The 27,945-nt window shown below is 45.5% G+C and overlaps 1 protein-coding gene across 1 annotated transcript in view; it reads left to right on the top strand.

Annotated features, from left to right (window-relative positions):
* The first annotated feature begins 20,272 nt into the window (after nucleotides 1-20,272).
* AREG (amphiregulin) overlaps nucleotides 20,273-27,945 on the top strand; it is a 33,957-nt gene continuing 26,284 nt past the window's right edge. The window contains exons 1-2 of the mRNA XM_054994895.1: nucleotides 20,273-20,418; nucleotides 21,629-21,814. Coding sequence (XP_054850870.1) covers nucleotides 20,292-20,418; nucleotides 21,629-21,814 — 313 coding nt within the window. The 5' untranslated portion in view covers nucleotides 20,273-20,291. The remainder of the gene's footprint in view (nucleotides 20,419-21,628; nucleotides 21,815-27,945) is intronic.

Genomic DNA, 27,945 nt, shown 5'->3' with positions numbered 1-27,945 from the left:
CTCCCATGACCTTGTCACAATCAGTCCAGGACACCATCAGTCTGGAGGAGCTAGTAAAGCGGTCTGTCGTCGAAGCAATAAAGCCCTTTGTTGACAAGTTAAACGAAACTGATCAAAGGGTTGGCTTAATTGAGAGTGAAGTGAAAACCATTGAGGAAGCAGTGGGGGGGCGGAAAAGTCTGCTCGGGAAAATGCAGCACTCATGAGGGCAACAAACAAAGACTTAAAGCTGTTGGAGAACCAACTGATCGGGTTGCAAGTGGACCGTGCTCAGACAATATTGCGTCTCCAGAATGTGAAGGAGGAGGAAAATGGGAATTTAAAGGATTTGGTGTCGGAACTTTTGGCGATACCCGCGAAGGCAACTAAAGAAGAGTTAAAAAGCGCCATTTTGGAAGTCCGTCGGGCTTCTTCAAAATATGCAACGAAGCGTCAGCTGCCACACGAGATTATTATTGACTTTTCATCTAAGAAGATCTGGGACACCATCCTATATAATTCATACAATGCGGACTTGGACTTTCTGGGCAATAAGGTTAAGATATTGAAGGAAGTTCCATTTTTAGCTCGGAAAAGAAGATTTAAATATAAAAGGTTTGCAGCTCTTCTGAGGAAACGTGAAATAAAGTACAAATGGTTATTTCCGGAAGGTATTTGGTTTAGCTACAAAGATCAAGCTCACAAGATAACATCAGAAGATCAGCTAAGGGACTTTGTGTGTAAACATCAAGATTTCCAGCAAGAAGAAGAGGACTTTAAGCCTGAAGGGGGAGGGGAGGAGGGAACGAGCACAGTGACTGTAGCTGTTCAGAGAGAATTGCGACCGAGACCCAGAGGGGGGAAGAAGACCTAATCCTGATTGTAGTCTGTATTTTATAAGATCTACCAATCTAACAGCATTTTACAAAGTTCTAATGTTAAATAATTGCAGTACGAAGGGAATGCATTACTTGTAGATGTAGTGTTTGTGTAGTTATGTGTTGTTTCTTCCCCTTCTCCCTGTCCCTATTTTTCCCTTTTGTAGTACTAGTAATTAAAAAAATAAAAAAAAACTTGCAAAAAAAAAGAGAGAATAATCAGACAGGATATGTGTCTGCACGTGCATTTCTGCAAGCACCTCTGAACCATGGAGATATATATATATATATTTGCAGTTTGCATTGCTAGTTGCTACATGTGCACGATTAACACAAGGGCCATGAGCCACCCGAATGGTTCAGAAACTGCCAATTTTACTGGATGCATAACAGTGCTGTGGCATGTGGGGAATACTAAAAATGATTTCTTCTCTCTTTAATTCAGGAACACCAACCAAAACAGCAGCTGAACTTTCTCCAGGATCACGCTTATCCAATCTCAGGAGCAGGAAAAGGCGGATCACTGCAAGGAATGCTGAGAAAATGATGAGCCAAGCAACAGAGGAACATCGTGAGGAGATGGATGAGTGGAGGAGAGAGCAGGAGGAGGCAAGGAGAAGGCATGAGGAGGAGGACTGCAGGCACGCTGCTTTTCTGGAGGAGAGCAGACAGCAACGCATCATGTTCCAGGAAGCGTTGCAAGATAACTTGCAAGTTATGTGTGTCACAGTGAGCACTCTTCAGACACTGGGAGAAGCTATGCTTAAGCAACAGCAACCCTCAGGCACCAACATGATCTCAGACCATCAGCCAGACGGCAGCCCCGCACAACCCCAAAAAAGAGCGCAGAATCACTCATGTATCGGGAAGCCAAGGGAGCGCCTAACATTGTAGAACACCCCCAAATACCTAATCAGTTGGCAGCACTGCAGTTTTGAAAATTGTGCACGGTTTGACAGTAATAGATAAAACCATTTAAAAAACCCAGATTATTAAATAAACAAGAATATGGTTTATTACAAAATTTAACTTCAAAACCTTTAGAAATGAATACAGAATACACAAAAATAATTTAACGGTTTGATAAATAACTCCAAACTATTTATGGTACTGTACATTGTGTTTTATGGGTGCTGCTCATGAGATTCCACAGCCGCACTCTATTGCTCCGCCCAGCGCACTCTCCTTTCCAAGGACATCAGGTTTCGCTCCTGCCTTGTAACTCTTCCTTCCAGAGCTGTCATTCTACTCTGGAAGTTGTTCACTGTTGAGTAAAAAACAGTATATGAGGGTGTGCACATGGTTTTCTCACACACAAATGACAATGTCAAGACATACTTACAGGTTGACATAATCCGTCCCTCCATTCCCTGGAAAGCTGCCAGGAGGGAATCAAAATTATGGGATGGATCAGTGGGAGGGCGGCTTGAGATGCCACTGGTGGATGCGGTGGGTTCTGTCTCTGAGGCACCCAAGGCTGCCTCGTCACTCACATCTGTGGGGAGAAGTGCGGTTGAGTTTGGTGTTCTAACAGAAATTGCTCTCTCGAGTGGGTGCAGTCACAGCCACCGCTAATGTTTTCTTCCATACAACCCAACCACATTGTAAACTGAGTTGAAATGCCACTTTCTGAACAAGTGCTGTATATGATATGTGTTTGAAAACTCTTAATTTTCAAGATTGGGGGGAAGATCATTTGGGTCATTATGGTTATGGTTGTATAAATTGTTAAATAGAAAAAGTGGTATTCCTGTGCTGTATCTGTTTGCCTTAATAAAGACCACTTTATTGCAATCATGCGTATTCCTTGCTGTGAACAAGGCATGGCACGGACAGGAATAAAAAGGGCCATTGAACGCTTAGCAGAGGGGTGCAAAAGATTCCTTTTTACTCTGCTTGCCAGCATTCCTCCCTCTAACAGGAAATCTCCCAAAACACTGCATGGTGTGCACAGTGTGTAACATATGTCTTACCATGGGGACCAGCTGAAGACTCCTGGATGGCTGCGGCACGAGAAGTTTCCTCCGCTTGTCCCTCCTCAATCGCAGGTGGGGCATCACCAGGAGGAGCGCTCTCTGGGAGTCCCCTCTCTCTCCCCCTCAGTACAGCTACAAAAAGAAAGGTGAGTGCTGAGTTAATGTGTTGCCTTGAACATGCTTCCGTTGTGCCACTAACACAGCATTCAGGTGCTGGGCTGCCTCAAATGAGACAGTTTTTCCTTGGCCAAGGAGTCATGTGCTAACAGATTTGACTGGAGTCGATATGGGGTGGGAAGGGTGTTTTCTCCTCACTGACAGTGGGAAACTTACCTTTGCCTGTGGACACAGGGCACAGTCTGTAGAGACAGGGATGGCTGCAAGTATGAGCCACATATTGGATGTGTGTAATGCTTGTCATGATCCAGTGCCTTGATACTATCCCATCTAAATTTCCTAAAGCCCGTAGAAGCTCTCCACATCACCAGCGAATATATTTGCTCTCTCCCAACCAAGGTTGTATTATTTATAAGGCTGAGTAGCCTGACACTCAGGGGCCACTCCAGGACTAGGAACCCTTTTTTCCTTTGCTGAGGCACACCCCCAAATACAGTGCAAGTCATAGATTGTTTTATAGAGCCATGAATTATAAGTGGCCATCTCCTTATTTTTAAAAAAAATCTCTTACATTAAAGATGTTATTCAGAAATTATAAGCACTGATATATAGTAAGGAGTCCAGTAGCACCTTTAAGACTAACCAGCTGTACTGTGGCATAAGCTTTCAAGAACCACAGCTCTCTTCCTCAGATGCATCTGATGAAGAGTGCTGTGGTTCTTGAGCTGTGGTTTTTGAAAGCTTATGCCACCATACAGTTGGTTAGTCTTAAAAGTGCTACTGGACTCCTTACCATTTATCAGAGCTTATAATTTCTGCATCATAATAAGACATGGAAAAAGCCCAAGTAACAGGGTTTTTTTTCAAACAGTATTGACAGTCGGGGACAGATAGTGGGGGATATCCTTATCAAGAAGTACTTACCGGCGTGCCTGCGATCTTGCCAGCTGGGCCTCCCTGCCCACTCCCAGAGGCGCATCATCGCTGAGAAGTAGGGGGGCTTGCCACTCTGCCAGGGGATTCCCTGCCATGACTCCAGGACATTGAAGAAGGAGGCCTTCACCCTCTTGAATTTTGACCAGCACTGGTCCGCGGTCCTTTGGTAGCCTCTATCTGCAAGTCTCCTGGCAGAGACAGCAAATATGGCTCTCGTGGGGAGGTGGGTGCTGGCCATCAGCCTACTTGCCTTCCCCGTCAGCAGAAGAATTTCCAGGAGGGCCTCAACCTCCTGGTCCTTCCAGAAGACCCCTTTTCTTTTTGGAGCCATTTCTGAAGTCTTGTGCAATATTGCAAAAGTGATCAGATGCTACAGAGCATGCTCAGAGTGCAAATGGGGTTTTGAACCAGGTTTCATATGTCGCGGACGTATTGATTGGCTCAGCGTTCCCAGCAAAAAAAAAAGATACAATGTATCACCCTTTGTAGTGCTCACTATTGGAAAGCATTGACTGTTGGGACCTCCCTCCATAGACTTTGGAAAGGTGATTTCTGAAAAAAGTGCTAAAGGAGACTTGACGTGGGGAGGAGCAGGAAAGGGGGTAGGAAGGGATGCTTCTAGCAGTTAGTGGGGTGGAGACAGAGCATGTGAACATCCCGTGTCCCTCAGTTCTACTTGCTGCTGCTTGCACGGCAGGGGCAGTTTTCCCCACCCCCCTAATTAAAAGCAGCTGCTGTTGAATCTCCTTGAGGCAGTCGCTGATAGAAGGAGGCAGTTGGCAACTTTTCTACTGTGCCTTCCCTCATCACAGGCAGTGGGCCCTGCAGAGGGGGGGTGTTTTGCAGCGTTGTCATGCTTGGATGATGATATTGCGGCCATTGCCTGTGGCCATGTGTCCAGAGAGAGGCATTAACCAGCTCTTCATGGCTTCTTCTCATCCCCCCACACGTCTCCTTCTCTCTTCCAAGCTCTTTATCTCCCCATCTCCCATTTTTTCATATTCTCTTGTCAGCGCCTCCTCTCTCCCCACTCCATTTTTTTACCCCTCCGTATACACTAACTACTTTCTTTCCCTCTTGTTTCTGCCGCTTTTCTCCAGACTGCAGTCAAGCTTGAATTGCTTAGACCAGGCTCTACTGCCTCAATTGCTATGCAACCCCACAGTGCTGACTGTGAGCCAAGCTACAAGTGACGCCTGACACAGGTTGGACACTTGTCAGCTTCCCTCAAGTTTTGATGGGAAATGTAGGCATCCTGGTCTTGCAGCTGTAATGGAGAGCCAAGCTGTAAAACCAGGACGCCTACATTTCCCATCAAAACTGACAAGTGTCCAACCTGTGTAAGGCGTCACTTGTAGCTTGGCTCTGTGATCACATAAGATTTTGTGGTATGTCAGCCAGCATTCTCCATTTTAGGTTTTTTTTAAAGCTCTCATCATCATTTTATTTTTTGGAATTTTTCTCCAAACCTGGGGGCTTTCTTAAGTTTGCAGGGGGAAATCCCCCTTATTTGTACACAACCCCATTCTGCAGTTTTTTGATCTGCCTTCTAGGACCATATTCACAACTAGATATATTTATAGAGCATGTTTTTACCTTTTAGGTGTTGGAAGTCTCTTTGCGATCTCTTAGTGCTACGAATTACCATTTAAAGAATTTAAAAATAAAGGAATTGCTAGGAAATCTTGATGTAAACTTCACAAAGGAAAGCAGATGGCATTTTACAGACTTAACAATATGCTTTAGTAACATTTTGTTTGTTTGTTTGTTTGTTTGTTTGTTTGTTTGTTTGTTTGTTTGTTTGTCAACCACCGTTTGACTTTACAGCACTCAAAGCAGCTTAACAATGTAAAAACACTCAGTTGACAATGTAAAAACAACAATTATAAAAATACATTAAAAACAGATTTTAACATATGTCTGAACAAAGACAGAGACTAACAGCAAGCGACAAGGAGGCAGGGGAAGAAGTAAAAATATAAAGAGAGACTGTACAAGCAAGAGAGAAGAGGTAGGGGCAAGAGAGGGAAGAACAGAGAAAGAGACAAGGAGACCAACCACATGGTTCAAACTCGGATTGAATACCACAAATACTCTTTTCCTATTCAGAATTTCACACACAACCTATTTTTTTCCCACATCAGAGTTCTGAAGTTGAAGTCACCCTTTCTTGCTTCCACTAGAGGCTGCTGCAATATCAGAGCAAGAGGAGAGAAACGAGGCATGCGTCGCAGCTCATATGAGGGCACATGGTTTGAAAAAAAGAACTCAAGAGTTTGCAATGATACATTTAAAAATCTAGTTTGCAAATTCCTCATTCCATAAATGCTTCATCAAGTGTTTACTCGCATTTTAGTGTTTATCCTTAATGGATTATCACTTGGGGGGAATATTTGCTTTGCTTGCTCTTGAAGAAAACCGGTCTGAAAATAGGTGCATTTTGACAATAGACTCCAGGGTTCAACTGGGATTTCCCCTCCTTATCCCACCATGTACTTCAACACTGTGCTTGGGGATGTTGCTACATTCGTGGAGTTTTTGTCTTTCACTGCATCATTTAAAGGACAAGTACCCTTTTGTGGAGAGGAGGGAGATATTTCCATCCTGATACTCTCCCTTCCGCTCTCCAGTGCCTTTATTGGCTTCTCAAAGACTTGGGAAACCACTCCCAAATGCACGGCCATTCCCAGGTCTTCCTGGAGCAGAAGCTGGAAATTCTGCTGCTGCTGGATCAGCAATCTCTCTGGGAATGCGAGAGTCTGAAATGTTTCTCCTCCTAGCCTACCTTCCAAGGAGGGTTGCCAGCCTCCAGGTAGTGGCTGGAGATCTCCAGGAATTACAACTGGTCTCCAGGCCACAGAGATCAATTCACCTAGAGAAAATGGCTACTTTGGGGAGTGGACTCTATGGGATTATGCCATGCCATGCCCTCCCCAAACCCCACTCTCTCCAGGTTTCTCCAGGTTTCAGCCCCCACTCCACCCCGATCTCCAGGAATTTCCTAACTTGGAGCTGGCAACCCTACTTCCAAGCATGTGCACAACACCAAGAACTTCTTCCTGGTGAGCCAGTTTGGTATAGCGATTACAAGCATGGGACTCTAATCTGGAGAACTGGGTTTGATTCCCCACTCCTTCACTTTAAGCCAGCTGGGTGACCTTGGGTCAGTCACAGCTCTTCCAGAGCTCTCTCAGCCCCACCCATCCCACAGGGTGATTGTTATGAGGATAATAATAACACACTTTATAAACTGCTTTTAGTGGATGTCAAGTTGTCCTGAAGGGCGGTATATAAATTGAATGTTACGTTACTACTTCTCACTGTGGAGCTGCTTCTTTGGTGCATCCAGTTAGCAAAGTATAATGCTTTTGTACAAGATTCCTCCTCTCCTAACCCCCTCAGTGTCTTCCAAGGCTTTTTTTCAGGGGGAATGTGGGGGAACGGAGTTCCGGAACCTCTTGAAAATGGTCACATGGCTGGTGGCCCCGCCCCCTGATCTCCAGACAGAGCAGAGTTTTAGATTGCCCTCCACGCCGCTCAGCGGCACAGAGGTCAATCTAAATTCCCCTCTGTCTGGAGATCGGGGGGGCGGGGCCACCAGCCATGTGACCATTTTCTCTGAGGGCAACCCACTGAGTTCCACCACCTCTTTTCCCAGAAAAAAAGCCCTGGTGTCTTCTGCTCCAGATGAGCCATGATGAGTCAAATAATTGTTTCCTTACAATCCCAAGATGAGAGTCTGTCTTCTCCCCAACCCTCCTTTTCTCTTGAGATTGGGGACTCCAGTAGAGAGTGTGCTGGGGTGTGGGGGGGGTGCGCACATGTCAGCAAGGGATGCTGGTGAAGGCAACTTTTCCTCTTCCACCCTGTCACTGAGGTTGGCACCTGGCCAAATGCAGGTTAGATGAATGTGTAGTCAGCATGCAAATAAGATGACTGACTGCCATCAAACATGCTTGAAGGTCAGCTAAAAAATAAAACCTTTTCATAATGACACATAATTCCTCAACACAAATAACAAATAACAAGGCTGAACACTGAAGGCTGAACACAGGGAAAATAGCAGAAAGGTGAGAGTGCTGGTTAAACCCTCCTTTCACAGGAAAACACAAGAAAAACAGAAGTTTGGCGAAGTCTCTCTCACCGAGAGTTTGCCACAGATTTGTTCAGATCCCAGGTTCCTGATCTTGGTGACCAAAAGCCACATCGGCCCACCCATTTTAACACTTTCTTTGCACTGAGAAGTGTCTGCTTTGGAGGAGGGGCAGGGGGTGGAGGTGGCAGAATCCTTCCTGCTAAAACCAGATTTTTAGCTTGTGACAGTTTCACTGAATGGCAACAGATGACTTTTGGGGGTTCAACGGCTCATGACCAGAGTTAATGCAAGCAGATACTAGCTCGTGCCAAAAACTTTGCAAGGCTCAGATAAGGCAGGATGGTGGTAGAGACAGCCCTCAAGTCAGAGTTGACAGGGTTTAGTTGCCTTGCTGATGAGCTCTGTTTTTCAAACAGACCCCCTGCTAGGAAATTCTGGTGGGTAAGCAAGAAACATTCACACATCAGTATGGTCACCTTTCCCTGTACTCACTTTGCAAATGATTGTTTTACTTGCCTATAAAACTGGGGTCCTTTCACCTCTCTGCCTGAAATTTGGGAGAGAGGGTTTATTGGGCGAGTGCTACAGTCCCTGAAAATTCCATTCCTGTTGACTGAGGGAAAGACAGCTACAGCTCTGCATGGATTTTCCACCCAAGCCCACGGAGTCAAATTTCACCACATTGAATGAGCTTCATAATGATAATAAAGAAAATGAAAGAGGACAATGATGAACCTGATGCTGAATAGCTTGAATTTAATTTTTTTTTTAATTGCACAGCCTTAAACTTCATTATACACACTGTTGGAGTCTGAACTGACAGTGGCTAACCAGGAAAGTGATCTTGAAGATCCCTCAGAGGAAACACTGACTCCATGTGTGGTAGTGGAGAATGGTGCATTTCATGTAGGAGTTTTTATGCAGGAAACTGAAAGTGATGGATCTTCAACGGCACACCGTAATTCCATAATTGCAGTACTAGTGCAGAAAATGCCCACTCTTTCACTGAAGCTGGCTGAACATCCCAACAAGAGGGAACAGCTGGCAGTAATTTCTGGCCAGAATTCAGTGTACATTCAAACCTAGGCAAGTTGCAACAGCAGGAAAGGGCATGTGGTCTTCCCCAAAAGCATCTGTCTGGGCCAGATGTCTAATCCAGCAGGGCTTTTCTTGGAAAAATTAATAGCCTACATATTTTCACCTGCCCGTGCATTCCTGTATTAGTCATTTGTGGCTTCCAAGAAGCATAAAGAACCAACTTTTGGAAAGCTATTGTGGAATACTTATTGAATGCATTACAACGAAACACTTTGTTTTCCCCTTTGGATATTTGTGTGTGTTGGTTAGTCTCCTGGGTTGGAGCCCCTGCTTGTTAGTTCTGTACACTGCATGAGCTCCTTCATCCTGAAACTGGTTACTCCCTCATCCCTGTATTTTGTTGCTAATAAATGGATGTTATTTTGAACACACCCATCTCTGCTGAGCGAACCTAAGAGCAGGAGCCCGAGCAAGGACCCAATTTTTGACTTGCAAGCAAAACGGAATATCACAGTTATTACGTCTTTTTGCCCAGAGGCAGTTCTTGTTATCGGCAGACGACTACGCAAGGGTGAGTTACAAGTCTGCACTCAAGTACACCTCACTCGGCGCAAACTCTGCATTTGCTGTGGCTGCTCTTCTGACTAAGCAGGAAGTGGGAAGAAGGAACAGCACGGCAGTGCATACCTCCAAGAAGAAGGCACTGTCAAGGAGCGATCCCAGGGTTTTTTTCCTGGGAAAAGAGGTGGCGGAACTCTCAAGAGGGAAATGAGGAAGAAACACATGGGATTCTTTGAAATCATATTATTTTCAAGCACTATTGCCGAGTATTTTCAAGAGGTGCTGGAACTCCGTTCCCTGGCGTTCCCCCTGAAAAAAAGCCCTGGATCCTATTCCTGGAACTTTTACCAGTGCTCTAGTTATGGGGAGAAAGGTGGGGGATCCTCAAAGAAACCCAACTCACCTCAATTTTAACCCCTCACTGATCTCTATAATGCACCCAGATGCTGCAGCTAAAGTGCCCGTCAGTAGGTCCTGATGGTAGTTAGGCAGCAAGAAGTGGATGCTGCAGCCCAGTAATGGGGAACAGAGAGAGGCCGAGGCAGCACCAGCAACAGCACTGGTGAAGGCAACCAGTTTCCAGATGAATATAGTTTCAGGTGGCTAGCTGTGCTGATCTGCAGTCGAAGGGTAAGATCCAGGTTCAGTAGCACCTTAAAGACCAACTAGATTTCCAAGATGTGAGCTTTTGAGAGGGAGAAATGCTCCATGGAGGGTGGGTGGGCAGAGAGTTGGGGAGTGCTGAGAGAAGCAGTCCACCATGGCAGTATGCTTCTGTGAATTTTCCAGGTAACTTAAATTGTAGTATATTTACTGTATTTATTACAACAGAACCATTTGCTTCCACTATTTGTGTGAGTTGATTTAGGCCATTTGAGACAGCCCACTAACTGAATGCTGCCAGCTTTTCCCCTTCACTCCACACGTCTCCAATTTCAAAACAGTAGCAGGCTGTTTAGCTCCTGTTTTTTGGTGCCTTTTCCAAGAATGCACTTTTCCGCAGTCCTCAAAAAGACACCAACAAAGTGGAAGCCAAACAGCCTGCTACTGTTTTGAAATCAGACAGGTGTGGAAGGGGAAAAGCCAGTAGCATTCGGTGAGTGGGCCATCCCTTTTTAAGCATCAGGCCTAACCAGGGCTTTTTTTCTGGGAAAAGAGGTGGTGGAACTCAGTGGGTTGCCTTCGGAGAAAATGGTCACATGGCCGGTGGCCCCGCCCCCTGATCTCCAGACAGTGGCCCTCAGCGGCGCGGAGGGCAATCTAAACTCCCCTTTGTCTGGAGATTAGGGGGCGGGGCCACTGGCCATGTGATCATTTTCAAAAGGTTCTGGAACTCTGTTCCACTGCGTTCCTGCTGAAAAAAAGCCCTGGGCCTAACTGCATGAAAGTATTTGATACAGTAGATCATGCCATTCTGTTGAGGCATTTGGAGGCAGAAGCAGATATCAGTGGATGTGTCTTGTGTGGGTTTTAATCATTCCTCATGAAACAGACTCAAAGCTATCTTCAGTGTGGGATCTTGTAGCGTTCCACTCCATTCTAAGGGCACAGAGAAGCAAGTTAATGCAGCTGTAAAAATGCCTTCTCCAAAATCAGTTTAGCTTAGAAGATGGCTTCCTACTTGCCACTGCTGATCAGGCCACCTGGATCCATGCCACAGTCACAGTGGGACTAGACTACTGCAATGCACTCTACATAGGTCTTCCCTTGAAATCAACTCAGAGGCTCCAGTTGGTGCAGAATGCCACAGCTTGGTTATTATCAGAAGCGAGACAGAATGTGCATATTACGCCCTGGGTTCAATTCAGTTTTGGCTATCACATACAAAGCCCTTCATGGTCCCTCATATCTGCAGAACCGTTCTCCCTGTACACCATCATGGCACCTGAAAAGGGCCTTCTGTGCCACACTGCATATGGGCAAAATCAACAGCAGTCCATACACGCACATTCCCTGTGGTGACCCTCTCCTTAGAGAATGGCCTGCCTGATAAGGTTAGGATGGCTCCCATGATCCTGGCTTTCTGCAAACTATGCAACACTGAATTATTCTGGAGGGTTTTTCTATGTGGTAATAGAACTGTGCTATAAGGAAATGGTTCAGAGAGAAGTGCTGGATAGAGACTGTGCATTATAATAATGTGTACTGTCTGTTCCTGTAAGTATGCTCCTACTGGATAATTCTGCATTGTTTAGTTTGACATGTGTTTTGTTTTCAGCATTCTTTTCAGCTGGGTATAAGATTTCTACTTGTTTTCAAATTTCTGCAGTCCTCCTTACCCTATTGTACTGCTTATTGAATGTATTATATAGTGGGTATGACAGTTCAAGTGATTTCCAATAACTCTTTTATTAACAGGAACATCACAACTCAATGCACAAACATCAAACAGCAGTTATAGAACACTCAACTCCCCACCAAAACACGTCCACAATTAAACTCAACCAATAGCAAACACCCGGTATCCAGAAACCCTATTCGCTAGTTCACTAGCCTATAGGGGAATCCTGATTGGCCAGCTAAACAACCCAGCCAATTGGAATGCAGCTGTACAGAACTTTGCTACTAAAGCCTTTTTCTTGAAGCTCCCAGTACACTACAGAATGTTTACTGAATGTCCCGTTCATTGGTTGTATTGGCCTATATTGTGTAATCTGCCTTGAGTCTCAGTGAGGAAGGCACACTATAAATAGTATAAACAAAAAAATAAATAAATTAAAGTCACCCTGTTACACAGAAGATTCTGACTGTTGTTGTGACTGTCTTTCATTTTCCGCACAGGGATCCCGATACAGCAATGGTGATGTTTCATTCAACAGAGATCCAAGTTCTGGAGGGACAATTGGAAGTTGTATGCAACTGAGTATCAAATGAACAAGTCCTAAGTCAGGTTCAACTAAACTGTGACAGGAGAAGTGGAAAATGGAGAGAAAGTCTACAGAGACAGCAAGACAAGCTCAACACCTGGCTCAAAGCTTGTTGCTGGTTTCTTCTTTATCCTGTGCCCTTAGAATAGTGAGAATCAGTCAAGTTCAGATTCCCAGGTTGTTTGTGCCACACCCTGAGAAACTCCAGCTGTTCGGTTCTGCTGAACGATGTGTGTACGCGTCCATAGAACTTCCTTTCAAGTTGTACTTTCCAGGCATTCTAAGAGCAAACAAGATGATTAATGAGATCTTAATTTGCCATATGAAATACTAAGTAGCAGGCATCCTTCTCCCACGTTTACAGAGTCAAGGTTCCCATTTGCTTCCAGTCCCAATCAAAGGCATGCAAATTTTTGGGGAAGGTTGAGTTGTATACCAGTAACTGAATTACATAATAAAGGCATTTCACATACATTCTCTCAGAAGCACCTTCCAGCAGTACAGCAATAGAGGCTAACAGTATTATTCTCTGACTGCTGCTCAAATTGGGGCTTCCTGGGAGCCAGTTTGGTATAATGGTTAAGAGCGCAGGACTCAGATCTGGAGAACTGGCCTTGATTACCCACTCCTCCACTTGAAGCCAGCTGGGTGACCTTGGGTCAGTCACAGCTCTCTCAGAGCTCTCTCAGGCCCACCCACCTCACAGGGTGATTATTGTTGTGGAGATAATAATGACATACTTTGTAAACCACTCTGAGTGGGCATTAAGTTGTCCTAAAGGGCGGTATATAAATTGAATGTTGTTATTCCTCAGGCTTGGATGTGGCAGCCATTTTAGGCATGGGAGGAGATGGGAGTGTGCCTTTACTGCCATGCCCTCCTCTGAGGCTAGTACACAGAAAATCAGCACCTATGGCTGAAATCTAGGACTATGCTTGCTGAGCCCACTGCACACCAAAGCAGATGAGGCAACAAGAGAGAGGTGCCTGTTCAGTATCAGATGTGTGGCCAGCATATATGGTGGGCGAGTGGGGGAAGCACAGTCCTCCAAAGGGCAGCCATGTTATTCAAACTGATCCTGTCTCCTTGGTTCAAAGAACTCCAGGCCATGAGGAAGAGAGGAAATTCAGAACCATCATCTTTCCTCTGCCCATGGCTCCCCCACTTCCGATAACCTCTCCAATGAGCAAGCTCTTTTATCAATTAATTTTCTTGAATTTCAAACACATGAGGGAGGTGAGGCTGTTTGGAAAGAGTGGAGAAATTATGTGTGGAGAAAGGATTCGGTAGCCTTCTCCACTCCCGGCTGCCCCCTGCTTTTACTCATCTTAATGGATTGCCACGCTGGCATTGCACCAATAGACTGATGGAATGGATCACTGCTCCAGGTATGATTGTCCTGAACTCTCCTTGAATTTTTAAAAAAGGAGAAATCACTTTTTAAACTCACTTTCAACCTAAACCCTGATGCCAAAAGAGGTATGATGATTTATTTTAAAACACCATGCCCGCTTCATCCATAAACGTAAAGTGGCTTACAAACCAGCAATCAATTAAAATAACCAATGACACATATGCAATACCGCCTAAACTATTAACTAGTGTGTAGAGGAGCAGGGACCTGGAGCGAGGAGGTCAGGAGCCACTGCTTGTGGTGTGCAGAGAATGTGTTCAAAGGCAGTTTTCGCCCTCCTGAGGTTTATAGCTGCTGCATTTGATGATTATTGTGGTAAAATGAGTTACACCCCAGGGTCAGTGCCAAAATTTGCAACTCCAATGGAATAATAATGGGGTTTGCACTCTGCATAGGGACAGAGGTTATAAGGTACCTTCTGCTGGCTGGCAGGGGCAGGGGGGAAAAGAGAAATTGAGATGACTCCCAAGCACAGAACCATTCAGTGCCATAGAAGTGTACATAGTTTTAGGTGGGTAGCAAGTCCAGCAAGATTTTCAGGGTATATGCGCTTGAGAGTCAGATCATTGGATGCAATCTCTCTTGTCCTTGGGGTGGAAGTCAGTCCAGAGCTAGGTGATCTAAAGAGGACTGAAAGACGAATAGAAAGACACTGGCAAAAAACTTGCACTGAATCAGAGAGAGTGGGTTACAGAGCTCACTTGAAGACCTATGATAGCAGCAAAGAAAAATTATTTATCTTCAAACATTGCATCAACTGCTTCATGATCAGTCTAGCTGTTCAAGGTATCTCAGCACTTCTGACTCCAAAATCTAAACCGTTACTGTCTCATGAACAGACAATTAACTGTAACAAATTTGCAAAGTTCTTTTCTGGCAAAATAGCATGAATATACACTGATTTGGATGTCAGCTATAATTTAGGTGAGGCAGAAGACATTCCTTTTTTTTTTTAATAATATTTTTATTTTTATTAACTACATTAACTAACAATACAAAGGGAAGAAAGGGAACAAGGGGAGGAAGGAAAAAAAACACAACAACTACAACATATAACCACTATGCTACACAAAATGTTTTCCCTTTATACTGCCATTATTCAAAAGTTAAAGCTTTATGTTATATTGATGGAGTGGTTGACCTTACTAAATGCAAATTACAATTTAAATTCAAATTAAATTTTCCTTCCCCTCCTGGGTCCCGGACGCAATAGAAGACATTCCTAATACACTCAAAGAGGACTTTTTTACACAGGTAATAGGGCTGTGCTGTAAGGAAATGATTCAAAGAGATGCTTCTATAAAGGGATATGGTCTGTAGATGATACTACTGTGCACTGTCTGTTGTTTTTAATAATTATGTCATGTCAAATTGCTTATGTTTTGTTTCAGCATTGTTTGAGTTCTGTATCAGAGTTCTGCTTGTTTTCAAACTCCTGCAATCTATTCCCTATGTATTGGGTACTGAATGTTGATGGTATTGAATTACACTGTGTTAGCCACCTTGAGTCTCAGTGAGAAAGGTGGACTATAAATAACGTAAATAAAAAAATGAATCAAATATTAACAGGCTTGCTCAGATCTTGCAAACTGGGGGCTGTGGCTTCCTTTTCTGAGTTAAGCTATCTCCCTCTTTTCCTACTGCCTTCCATCTTTCCTAGCGTTATTGTCTTTTCCAGTGAGTTTTGGACATATTCCAGAGGGGTCATGTAAGCAGTCAGCCCCGGCCTTCTCCATATTTAATAGCTGTTTGATAGCTGCCTGTGATATAAAAATCACAAGGCCCCTGGATTAATGTAGCCTGATCTGCAGCAGGGGAATTTCAGTCAGCATTGCTGAGTCCCGTCCGGGAAATTAAGCCTTGAATGGAATATTCAGGCAAGATGCTGAGGACTGAGGTGATTTGATTTACTACCCCACCAGCTGCGGGTAGAGCTGTGGCAAAATAGGGTCTCACTGCATCACCCCACTTAACACATTCCAATGTCCTCCTTCCATGATTAAATTCCCATCCCAAGATCGAGGAACAATCAATCAGCACTGACAAGTTCTCATTTGCCCTGGGAAGATGCTGTCCCTATCTAAATTCATCAACTCAGCTCCTGGAGTATTAATTAGCATACTGCTTCTTTTCAAACTACCAGGAGAACACTTTGCATTTCCTTTATCACACCCCAGCAGCACCAATCAAAGGTAATCAAACCTTTGTTATTCCTAGGAACTGACCTTTAGGGTCTTTGTCCCAATGGCTAAGGGGGCTCCCCAGTTTCAGGACACGTTTTGCCCTATAAGAACCAGGGCTCTTGCCCCATTCAAACTGTGCATGTTTACTGGATCCAAGTGCTGCTCCCTTCTGATCACTTCCCTAAGTCTCCCTCCTGGCCAAGAACATGGGACGTTTGAAGCTCTCTTCCTCCATGGACTATTTTACTCTCTGAGATAGGTAAATATATTCCCTCACTCCCTCTATTCCAAATCTCCGGCTACCTTCCTAGGCCTCTGAGTGTATGTGCGAATCATTTTTATTACTTGTGTGTGTGTGTTTCCTTTTAAATGAAAATACTTTTTGACTTTGAAAGCACCAAGCCTCGTCTGCTACCTTGGGAAGGGACCGCATAAATATTGGTGGAGTTATCCTGTTGTTACCTCTTGTATAGCCATCTTCCTTGCTGCTAATTCCCCCTTACTCACAAGGAGACCCATTCTGATAACAGTCTATCCTTTTGGCCCAACAGTACCCATGGAGGTGGAGAAGTTGAATTCTAATTGTACTAGGCTGGTCCAGGGGCATGGGGGATGTGGGGAGGAGCACAGGTGTGCAAGCACACCTGAGATGTGACAGAGCTTGTCAGATGTCCAAGTCCTGTCCATCCAGGGAGATGAGGGGGGGCAAGCTGTCATGGAATCTGCACTAGCTGACTGCTCAGTTGTTGCCAGGCACCACTGGAAATGTGGGCCGTTACCTTTAACACCCTAAACAATTCAGTGTCGAGGTACATGAAGCACTGCTTCCTCTTGTGACCCCCTATCTCCAGAGGTAAGGCAAATAGCTATCAGGAAAAAAGCTTACTCCGTGGTGGCACCTTTGGAATGTCCTCCCCCTGGAAGCTTGCCTGGCACCTACCCTACTCTCTTTTGGCTCCAAGCCAAACATTTCTCTTTATCCAAACTTTTAACTAAGGGTTTGACCTCCCCCCCCCCCAATCTGCTTCTAGCCTGAGGCCTTTTATGATAATCATGCCAGCTGCCAAGTGTTTTATATCTCTGTTGTTTTATTGGCTGATTTTTAATGACTGTTAATTTTAATGACTTTTACATTTTATGATCTGCTATGTTGTGAGCCACCTCCTGCAGGACTGTGAAGAGGTGGCATATGTTTTTAATAAATAAATAAAGGGAATGTTTCCTTTGACATAGGATGCTGTCCAGTCTCCTAGTAGGGCACCCCTGCTCCTTCAGGGGAAATAACCCCAGGCAAGTCCCTACCTTGGGAAGGGACCCCATAACCTTTCTGCCTCAGCTTTATTCCCAGGTGTGAGAAGGATGGGGGGGGCTTATGTTCTTAACTTTTACTTATTCTACCCAGGGCCAGGGCTCATTTTGAGGGGGAATGCACAGGAACGCAGTTCCGGTAGTTCCCCATAGAAGTCACGTCAGGTGGCCCTGCCCACCTGACTCTCGGCCGTTTTGAGCCTGTTTCGGCCTGGATTGGGGCCAAAATGGCCCGGATCGGGGCTCTGACCGGTGGTGGATCACTCTCCCACTCAGCAGCAGCACGCTCTTGACCATTTTGGGCCCCTTTTCAGCCATTTTCAGCCCCTTTTTGCCATTTTGGGCCCAATTACAGCCCTGAATGGCCAGGATTGGGTCCAAAACAGCCAGGATAGGTGATGTCAGGGGGTGTGGCATATGCAAATCAGTTATGCTAATGACACACTTCCGGTGATGTCAAGGGGCATGGCATATGCTAATGAGTTATGCTAATGAGTTCCTCCAGCTCTTTTTCTATAAAATGACCCATGCCCAGGGCCACAAACCACCATGAAGAAAACAGGGTCTTACATATATTGTGTGGTTTTGAACAGCCAACATTTATCCTTAAAGGAAAAGGGCACTTTTTATAAATAGATACACTGGTAGTTTGGTTATATTAGGCACAGGCAAGATAATCCTCAAACATAAAAGGCAAACCATGTTGCCGACAACGTACATTTTATCCTGGTGCACCTACACAGGAGCACCAGGATAAAAAGTACATCGTGGCCAACACAGCCTCCAGAGGGCACCATGGTGGTGGGATGGCCAGCCGAGCCAGACTGTCACTCTGCAGGACACTGTGGCAGCAGGATGGCCAGGCGAGCTGACCTGTCCCTGCTGAGGGCACCACCGCCACGGGACGGCCAGGCGAGCTGGCCCATCCCTCCAGAGGCCAGCGCCACAGCAGGACAGCCAGGCATCCAGGCCTGGCCCATCTCTGAGGAGGCCGGAGCAGTGGCGGGAAGGCCAGGCAAGCCAGCCTGCCCTCGCAGAGTCTGGCGCAGTAGCAGGAAGGTCAGACGAGCTGACCCACCTCCGCGGAGGCCAGCACAGCAGCAGAACAGCCATACGAGCCGGCCCATCCCTTTGGAGGTCCCGCCATTTTCTAGGGTCTGTTTTTTTAAAGAATGGTCTCTGTTGCTAGTCATTGAGGTAAAACATAACAAGAACCAAACATAAATATGTAAATGGATTATATGAAACAAGCTGGTGGGCTAGCAGGAAAAGTCTGTGGCATGTTCTCTCCCCCTCAAAGTTCTTGTGTCTCATTCACACATTACATTTTTACATGTAAATAAAAAGCATCTTCATGTGTGAGGCTAACCACAAACTAATACGTATAAATGGTATCACACATCGATTTGTAGGAACATCGTTTCCCCAGGAAGAAAAGCTGCTTTAGGAGCTGAAAAGGAGTGATAGAATAAGGCTTTTGTTTTATTTATTTATAAGGTATCTCTGCTACCCCTCCACAAGCCTCTTAATGCAGTTCACAAAGTAAAAGTAAAAACAAACTCAGCAAAAACATAGCATTATCAAAACAAGTAATTAAAACAACATTTAGCAGACAAAATGATATCCACAAAGCACCCTTCCAGGCTAGAACTTGACCATAAAACAGCTGGAAAAGATGGAATATTCCATTAGAAGCCTGAGCAAAGAGAAATATTTGGGCTTGTCACCTAAAGGACAGTAAAGTAGGCACCAGGCACGCCTCAATGCATCCCAAAAGAAAGGTGCCACAACTGAAAAAGCCCTTCTAGTCTCTATCCACCTTACTTCTGAAGGCAGGGGCTTGTGAGGAGGATCCAATGGGTGGCCCACGCAGTAAGCAAAGTCTTTCAAATGGCCAGGCCCAAACCCATTGTGGTATAGTGGTCAGAGTGTCATACTAGGATCTGGGCCACCCAGGTTCAACTTCCCACTCTACCATGGAAGTTTGCTGAGTGACCGTGGGCCTGAGTGATCTTGGGCCAGCCTAACCTACCTGACAGGGTTGTTGTGAGGATAAAGGGGAGGAGACTGAGGCCAGCCGCTTTTGGTTCCCACTGGAGAGAAAGGCAGGGTGTAAATGAAGCGAATAATAAAATATTATATTATTGTACTATTATATTATAATAAATATTATAATAAAATAATGGTAAACACATCATCAGGGACACAGTTGTCCTGGTCCTTCCCTTGATGATGATTGTCAGTCGAGATGACAACCCCAAAACTGGACCAGACTGAAATGGGTCCAGATAACCCACCTCCTCCAAGGCCTCCTGGAGAGCTGCGGGGATGTGAGTGGAAGCGGAGAGCCTCTGGGGCCGGGGAGGGGGGGGGTCTCACAACAACCTCTTGTTTCTAAGTAATCGGCACTCAGCACTTCCCCAGAGAGAGAGAGAGACGTTTACTGCCTCCGGGTCCCACTGGCCAAATCCGCCCAGCTCGACCCCGAGGGCCACAAGGGTCTAGCGGCCACGCACACATCCGCCCGCTGAAAGGCATCCCGAGCGGGAAGGGAACCCGCTGCGGCGCGGCGTCCCAAGCGCGTCGAAGTCTTCAGGCCGGGATCGCCGCCAGCCGGCACAGTCCGCAAGCCGCGGCTCCCCAGACGGCGGCCACGCCAAGGCAGCCTGCCCCGGGGCCATCGGGCCCCGCCGGCGGTCTACCGGGCCAAGCCCCCGCGGCCGGATCCCGTGAACCGCTCCTGAGTCACCGGCAGCCGTCCGCCTCCGCGGCCCTGGCTGGGCGGCGTCTCCGTCCGCTGCCAGGCGCACCTGTGCCCTTCCCCGCCCGGCTGACGTCGAGCCGCGTCCCTCCGTCCTGCCTGCCGCTCGCTGCTTCTGCGGCGGCGCCACCGCCGCCTATATAGCCGCCTGTGCGAAGCTGGCCGCGGCCGTCCTGCATGGAGCCGGGCTTGGCTGGGCTGGGCTGGGCTGAGCGCGCCGCCGCGACGACGGAAGGCGCCCCCGGCCCCGCCATGCGCGCCGCGCTCCTCCTCCCCTGGCTGCTGCTGGCGCTCCGGGGCTCCGGTGAGTGGCCGGCGGGGGCGGGCGGGCGAGCGAGGGCGAGGGAGCGGGTGGCGGGGCAGCCCTTTCCCTCGTCTTTTCGAGACTGCCGGGCGGGGCGGGGAAGAGCAGCGTGGCCTCGGGAAGGGTGCCCCGATGTTGACCCGTCGAGGGTTCCTTTTAACCAACTTTTGAAAATAAATCACAACGACCCTGTGAGGTAGGCCCGGCGGAGAGTGATGGCCCGGCTCTGCTTGAGGATGGCTCTTGGGACAAGGATCTAGGGCCGCAAAATGGCCCGAAAGGGCTGCATTCTTTAAGTAACCCTTATGTCAATCCTGTAAGAGACGCTAATGATACTTATGGGGGGGGATGCTGTTGCTTCTGTGGAGAGGGTTGTTCTGAGCCGCCACCCCTCCCCCAAATGAATCTCTGGAGGAGGCAACATTTGAAGGGCAGAGATCTGGCTCACCAGTGGTTTACTCCCAAGGAAGCACATATATGAACATTGTGTGTTCAGTGCTGTACTGTTATTTTTGTTCTGCAGGGTTGTATTCGCTTTCCTTTTTTCCTTCTATACAATCTCTTATTGCAGGAAGGGCAGTATTTACTACAATGGGGTACAACACCAGTTGGCAATTTGTGTAGGATCTGTTGACGTCCATCATTTTTGTGCAAAGCCTTGGGAACCAGTGGCTGTGAGAAGCCACTGGGCTCTTTGCTTTATGTCCTAAAGTAGCTTGTTTGTGGTTGGCAAGATGTGTTTCTGTCCAGGGACAGCCCTTGAATTGACAAACCAGCACTTTGGCAATCCAGGTAATCTTTTGCTGTCAGACTGTAACAGTGTGTTCTCAGCAGTCAGTCGTGCCGGTTGTAGTGGTATTTCCCTCCAGGTAAATGTGCTTAGAACTATAGCCTCAAAGCCCGCCTCTGTGCTTTTTTGTCTGCAATAGGAAGTCCATTTTTCTTAACTGGCACCCTTGCTGTGGTTGTGGTGAATGAGTACATTAATTCAGAGCTTCCAGTGCATTTTTAGAAATCCTGAGGAAGCATAAAGGCATTTTCTTTAGAAAAGCTGAGAGCTGCTTTGGGGGTGACTCATTCTCGAAGGAGAGGGCATGTGCAATTACTGCCTCATATAATTGTCAGGTAAACACACCTGCCTGCTGGTTTTGGTCTGGCTGGGAATCCTGACATCCAGATTGGCTCACTTCTCTTCTCTTCTCTTTTGTAGGATGCCAGCATGTTGCTGGGTCAGGGCTAAATGTGATGGCACAAGAGCCAAAGGTACCCATCTTGAGGATCCTCGGGGCCCAGGGGGTGGAGACATCTCTGTCCGGGGTTGATTATGAAGAAACTGAAGAGGAAGAGATGAAAGAGCTTGTGGCACCTCAGTGGCTTGTGGATGACTCAAGTAGAGGTGAGTTAAGGGCAGCTTTTGTCTCTCAGGATCACTTTTGTCCTTGCAAGCAAGTCCCCCGGAGCCTCTGGTACAAATGTCAGTCTAGAGGAAAAGCAGCTGCTCTGCGTTGCTCAGAACAAGGCCTCCACCTTGCTTTTCAAGTTTAATGGCATGATAATTTTTCCTGGGTATGTCCAAGGGTGGGTAAACAGATGTGTTCTAGGAGTCTGTGCTTGATCTGGATTGGGACCACAGGGGCAAGGACTTAAACCTCACTCCTGGACTGTTTTCACAACTGGAAATGGATTCCAGGCCCATTACAGGTTGGTAAAATGGTCCAGGGAGGAGGCTCAAGTGTCCCTGTATACTGTGACTGTGATCTGAATCAGGCTCCCCCACACCTGGAAAGCACAGACTCCCAGGACAGATCTGCCAACCTGGGGACATAACTAGGAAAAATGCATTGTGTAACCAACTTTTGTTGGTGCAAGCTTTTGAATTACACACAGGTTTTCTCTGTGTTTATTGTTTCTAGTAATTTTGATTAGATGAAGAAGAGGCATAAAGTGTTAGAATTAATCCTTTCTCTGGAACTTGCCCTGCGTTTGCATATACCAGAAGTTTTGTATGTTGGGTTTTTGCAAATAAATCAATGGAAATATCTATGCAATTGAAGAGTCATCAGATCATTAACATTGTGCAAGGGTTTTGTACATACATGTCCCATGATCACTAGCATAGGCTCTTTGGGTGGTCAAAGAGGGCTCCCTCTCTTTTCACCTGCAGAAAAACTGGATGGATCCAACCCATCAAACTGTAATGTAATATCATCATACGAGTTACAGCACACTGACTAATTTTGTCTACAGGACATGTAAACAAGAAACATATCCTCAAAAGTATCTTGTATATGTCTACAGTGTATACTCAGGAATTATCATTAACTAATGCTGTAGATTGCCTTATATAACCAGTCTTTACACTACACATTTTGAGTGAGTGCAACCTTACCTCTAAAAAGCATTAACTCGTTCTAAACAAGATAATTGTTTCCTGGAGTATTTTTCAGAATTCTCCTAATTTTCCATTTCTCCAGTTGAAAATCTAGGTGGGGAGGGTGAATCCTCAGAGGAAAAAATATTACTCCCCCCCCCCAAGTTTTCCACTTCCAGGCCTTCACATTTCTAATTTTAACTGGTGGCATTCATAGTAATAGTATGATTAAGTGGAGATCTGAAGGCATACCTTCTAGAATCAAGATTGGTAGGCACTCTGTGCTCTAGTCTATATCAACCATTTGCATTTCCCCTTGTATTTTTATTCTATTTTATCCTGAAAAATGAAATTAATTTTAAAAAGAGTTCCTCTTGGCCACATTAACCAAGAGATGAAGCCGAGTCTGCTGCTATACAGAGGAAGAGGGTGTTACGGTTACTGTAGCACAAGGGCAGGGGCAATTTCCAGTCATGTCTGTGTAGCCATGGATAGTTGAGGCAGCCTGGATGAGCAGCTGTGGTCTGGGGAGGAAGAGCATGGGGAGGATGCAATTCCCCTTTCCTCGTTGCTCCCCTTGTTGTGTAGCTTTCCAGGGAACCAGCTGTGTGCTTGGGTCACACCTTCTATCAGGACCCTGAGGACTTGCGGCGTTGCTCCTGTCAGTTCCACAAGCAAATTTTGAAGGGTGTTGTTGTACCACATGACCGAGGTAGTAGACTTTTGGACCCTTAACGTAATGGCTAAGATTGTGTTTGTTATTTGGCATGTACTGCCAGCAGGGCTTTTTTTCTGGGAAAAGAGGTGGTGGAACTCAGTGGGTTGCCCTCGGTGAAAATGGTCACATGGCTGGTGGCCCCGCCCCCTGATCTCCAGACAGAGGGGAGTTGAGATTGCCTTCCGCGCCGCTCAGTGGAAGCGGAGGACAATCTAAACTCCCCTATGTCTGGAGATCAGGGGGCGGGGCCACCAGCCATGTGACCATTTTCAAGAGGTTCCGGAACTCCGTTCCACCGCGTTCCTGCTGAAAAAAAGCCTTGACTGCCTGTGTATATTGGTGTTCAACTGTCATGGCTGCCACAGGCACTCCTGGGAACCATTTGCTAGCGCAAGAGAGGGCTGGCAGCCATTCTCTTTTAGAAACTCCTAATCTACCCTCAGCCATAAAGTTTACACAGGTCTGGGGAATGGGGTAGTTTTATTAAATAAGGTTAAATCGGCAGTGAGGATATGCCATCAGATCCCGTTGTAAGATAATAATACGCAGATCTTCTGTTTGCTTGCTTTTCACCAACAGAAGATAAAACAATAAAAGACAGCAATTTTATGTTGGTGCTAAGATCTGCTTAGCCCTGACTTGGATAGTGTGGGTGAGCCTGATATCGTCAGATCTCAGAAGCTAAGTAGGGTCTGCCTTGGTTAGTAATTGGATGGGAGACCTTCAAAGAAGATGAGGGTTGCTTTGCAGAGGCAGGCAATGGCAAACCACCTGTTAGTCTCTTGCCATGAAAACCCCACTAGGGGTTGCCATAAGTCAGCTCTGACTTGAGGGCACTCTCCACCAACAGCAAGGTCTATTTTAGCAAATAGATAGTCCAATTTTTTAAGCAGCTGGGATCCTTTGGTCTATGCCAACGGAAAACAGACGCAGTCAACAGCTGGCCTGTTGTTCCAGATTGTTCGTTCATTTCAGGTTAGGGAACTAATCCAGAGTTTATGGTGTGCAAATGAATTCCTAAGGCATTCTTTGAACCTCATAGTGCCAACTGTAATGAAAGACAGTGAGCACTAAAGAAAATAATCTATAATCTATTTAATAATGACATTCCACTGAAGTCATACCCTGTGAAATTCCTGTGAACAAGTGTCGAGAAGATGGAACACACCTTAAGAGATTTATCTGGATTATATAACTTCAGACTGTGTGTGTGTGGGATCAAATGTTTGAGAACTCTTTCATGTAAAAATGAACAAAGTTTAAGTCCATGCAATTCAAATTATCATTATCATTTTGACTTTAACTGGCTGTCACAACAAGGGAGTGGTAAAAAAGGAACAGTGCATGACGTATACACTTTTTTACATTCAGCGGTATGGGCTTCTGTAGAACTTCTCTGTTTCAGGGCAGTAATCACAAATGTTGCAACTTTTCAAGCAATGTACTACTTCTAATTATAGACAGTACAGGGACAATCTTGACTAAATCCTAAAAACTAACAAGATCTATAAGCAATTATTTTGTAATTTTTATTCCACTAGATTCAGTCTTGATAGAGCAGTTACGTACATAAAGTGACCCAATACAAGGTTCCATAAAGACCTAACGTTTAGTGAAGATATTCTGATATCTCCCTCCTAAATACTGAGAAGGCATCAATTCAAACCTTAATAGTAGCATAAGCTTTCGAGAACCACAGATGTATCTGACGAAGAGAGCTGTCGTTCTCAAAAGCTTATGCTACTATAAAGTTATTTAATCTTAAAGGCACTACTGGACTCTTTACTATTTTGCAACTACAGACTAACACGGCCAACTCCTCTGGATCCATGTGGAGAGAGACATCAACTCACAAAATAACTTCATAAAACATGGTTCATTTTAGGTGACATGTAAATGAGATGGCGATGTGGCTGTCTGAAGGTAGGCCATGACCAACCAAATAAAAAGGCAACCAGCCTGACTTTAAACTGCTTTTATCATGAATCTAAACTTCCAGGTCAAAGTTTTTTTATTTTTATTTTTTATTTACATTATTTATAGTCCACGTTTCTCACTGAGACTCAGTGCAGGTTATGCAGTGTAAGGCAAGATGATCAACAGCTGGGACATCCAATAAACATTGCATATTTTTATAAATTTGAAAACCAGCTGAAATCCAATATAGAGCTGACACAATGATGAAACAAAGCATAAATATTTAAACACCACACATTAAACAGTGCAGAAACCACTCAGAAGGAACACGCTTACACCAGCTGACTATATGCAATAGTATAACCTATAGTTCCTACCTCTTTACCAGTGCATCTCTGAGGATTCTTACCAGGCTTCTGAATCTTGCTTTCACATTGACTTGGGGGAAGTCATACAAAAGAAGGACTTTGTATCAGACGTGATGGGAGTTTTGTGCCTCTCAGACTCATGCAGTCCTGATTCTGATTGCAGCTGTTGTGTGTTGGGGGTGGGGGAGAAGAGGTTTCAGCCCCCCCCCCATACTCTTTTTGCATCCTGAAATGATCCCAGGGTCCCACTACTTACTCTGATGGGAAATTTGCATAGTTAATGGAATGAATAGCAGCTCCCCATGATCCTCTCAAGACCCCAAAATGGTGCAGGCAGAGAGGCTAGAGTCTCTTCTCCATGTGTCAAGGTTACCAACTGAGATGAGAAATTCCTGGAGATTTTGGGGATGAAGCCTGGGGAAGGTAGAGACCAATCAGCAGGATATAATGCTATCCAGTCCACCCTTCAGAGCAGCCATTTTTCTTCAAGACACCTGATTTCTGTAGCCTGGAGATCAGCTGGGGATCTTCAAGCCCCACCTGGAGGTTGGCAACCATACCATGTGTGCAGCAGCCACCCTTGGAATCAGGCTTGGTTGTGTCTGGGAAATACAAAATTCCCAATGGGCGTCTAATGTGGAGTCCTCATGGCTGCTGTGAGGACTTTGTTTCATGTGAATTGGCCTTGAGTTTTGTTGCTTTGTTCCAATGCATGCTTCCTTAGCAACACATTCTCCTTTTACAGTAAAAACAACCCAGTAGGTAGTTTTTTTCATGAAAGAACTGAGAGTCCCAGTTGAAGGTGGAACATCTAACAATGTTCTCAACGATTTGTTAGTGTGATTTTTAGCCGGTCAATTTCTACTGTACTCCATATCTCATTGCCATAAGAAGACTTTCTCCTTATAGACTCCAAGTGCTGCATAATCCATTTATCCTCTCATTCCTCTAACAAAACCAGTTTGGAAACTTCATCTGGTACAGAATTCAGCAGTCCAAATGTTAAATGGGCTTCATTGCTGAGAACAAAGGAAGTGTTGGCCTCCTTTGAGCTCCAGCCTGAAGTGAAACGCCTCCCCGAAGCTTTGGCATTTCCAGCCTTCCTCATTCTCGGTCTTCTGGAAACTAGTTAAGAGTATCCTTTCCAGAAAGCCTTTGAAAGAGGGTGCTTTCCAACAGGTTGACTTTCAAACCAAAATGGTGGTGGTGATGGTGTTTCTTTTTAATGTTCCCATTCTTTACTGCTGCTGAGTGATTTGATCATATACTGTGGAGTGAGATTATAGCTCTGATATTATGGGGAGCATTAATTTGCTGGGTTTTCCTGCTGTTTTTATGAGGGGAGGGTGAACGTACTTTTGTTTCGTGCTGTTTTATCCAACAGGAAAGGTTCCCCATCTATTGGAGCCTGCATGCATCTTTTGAATTTTAAAGGGAGTGGTGGTGAGTGCTGTTCCAAAAGGCTGCCACAGAAGGCAGAGCCAAAGACAGTATCTTCCTTCTTGCTTTGCAAAAGAATTAAATGGCCAAGCCACTGGAAGGATGGCAGGCCTAGAGAAAGGAGAGTGCTTTTCTACTCCTGAACACTTATTTTCCATCATACAACAGCCCAGCCCCATGAACCCTAAGGCCAGAACAAACTTCATGGCAACAGTCAGACAGACTTGGAGGGGGCATGTACAGGCTAAGGAAAGCCCTGCCTTACAATGGGTCTGCCCACTTTCTGAAAAGCTTGGTGGGCACCATGGGAAATAGTGGTGGGCACCATGGCACCCATGAGTGTGATGTTGGGGATCCCTGTCCCAGAGTACTGGGATAGAAACTCCAGTTAGACAGCACACTTGCACTCAGATATGGTTCATTGTCTATGGGTGTCCATCTGTTAGAATTTTAAGCACAGTTTATCCTGAATAAACCTATCAAGTGCAGCCTTGGATCTGCAAAAGCTGCCTAAGGTAGTGATGATGGTTCTGCCGTTGACTAATCAAATCATTTAGGATGAAGCACCAATCAATCATAGGGTATTTATGTCTTTCCTAAAACCAGCTTGCTTTTTTTGCAATAAAGTGTGTTTGTTTAAGGGACTTTATTCCTACTAGGCAACTAACAAACAGGAAAAAAATCCAACAAATATTATGGAAGTGATGTTCTTA

This window comes from Eublepharis macularius, chromosome 12, assembly GCF_028583425.1.
Source record: "Eublepharis macularius isolate TG4126 chromosome 12, MPM_Emac_v1.0, whole genome shotgun sequence".
In the NCBI taxonomy this organism is placed as follows: Eukaryota; Metazoa; Chordata; class Lepidosauria; order Squamata; family Eublepharidae; genus Eublepharis; species Eublepharis macularius.
The sequence above is the reverse complement of the archived record's forward strand: the minus strand, read 5'-3'. Positions and strand labels throughout refer to the sequence as shown.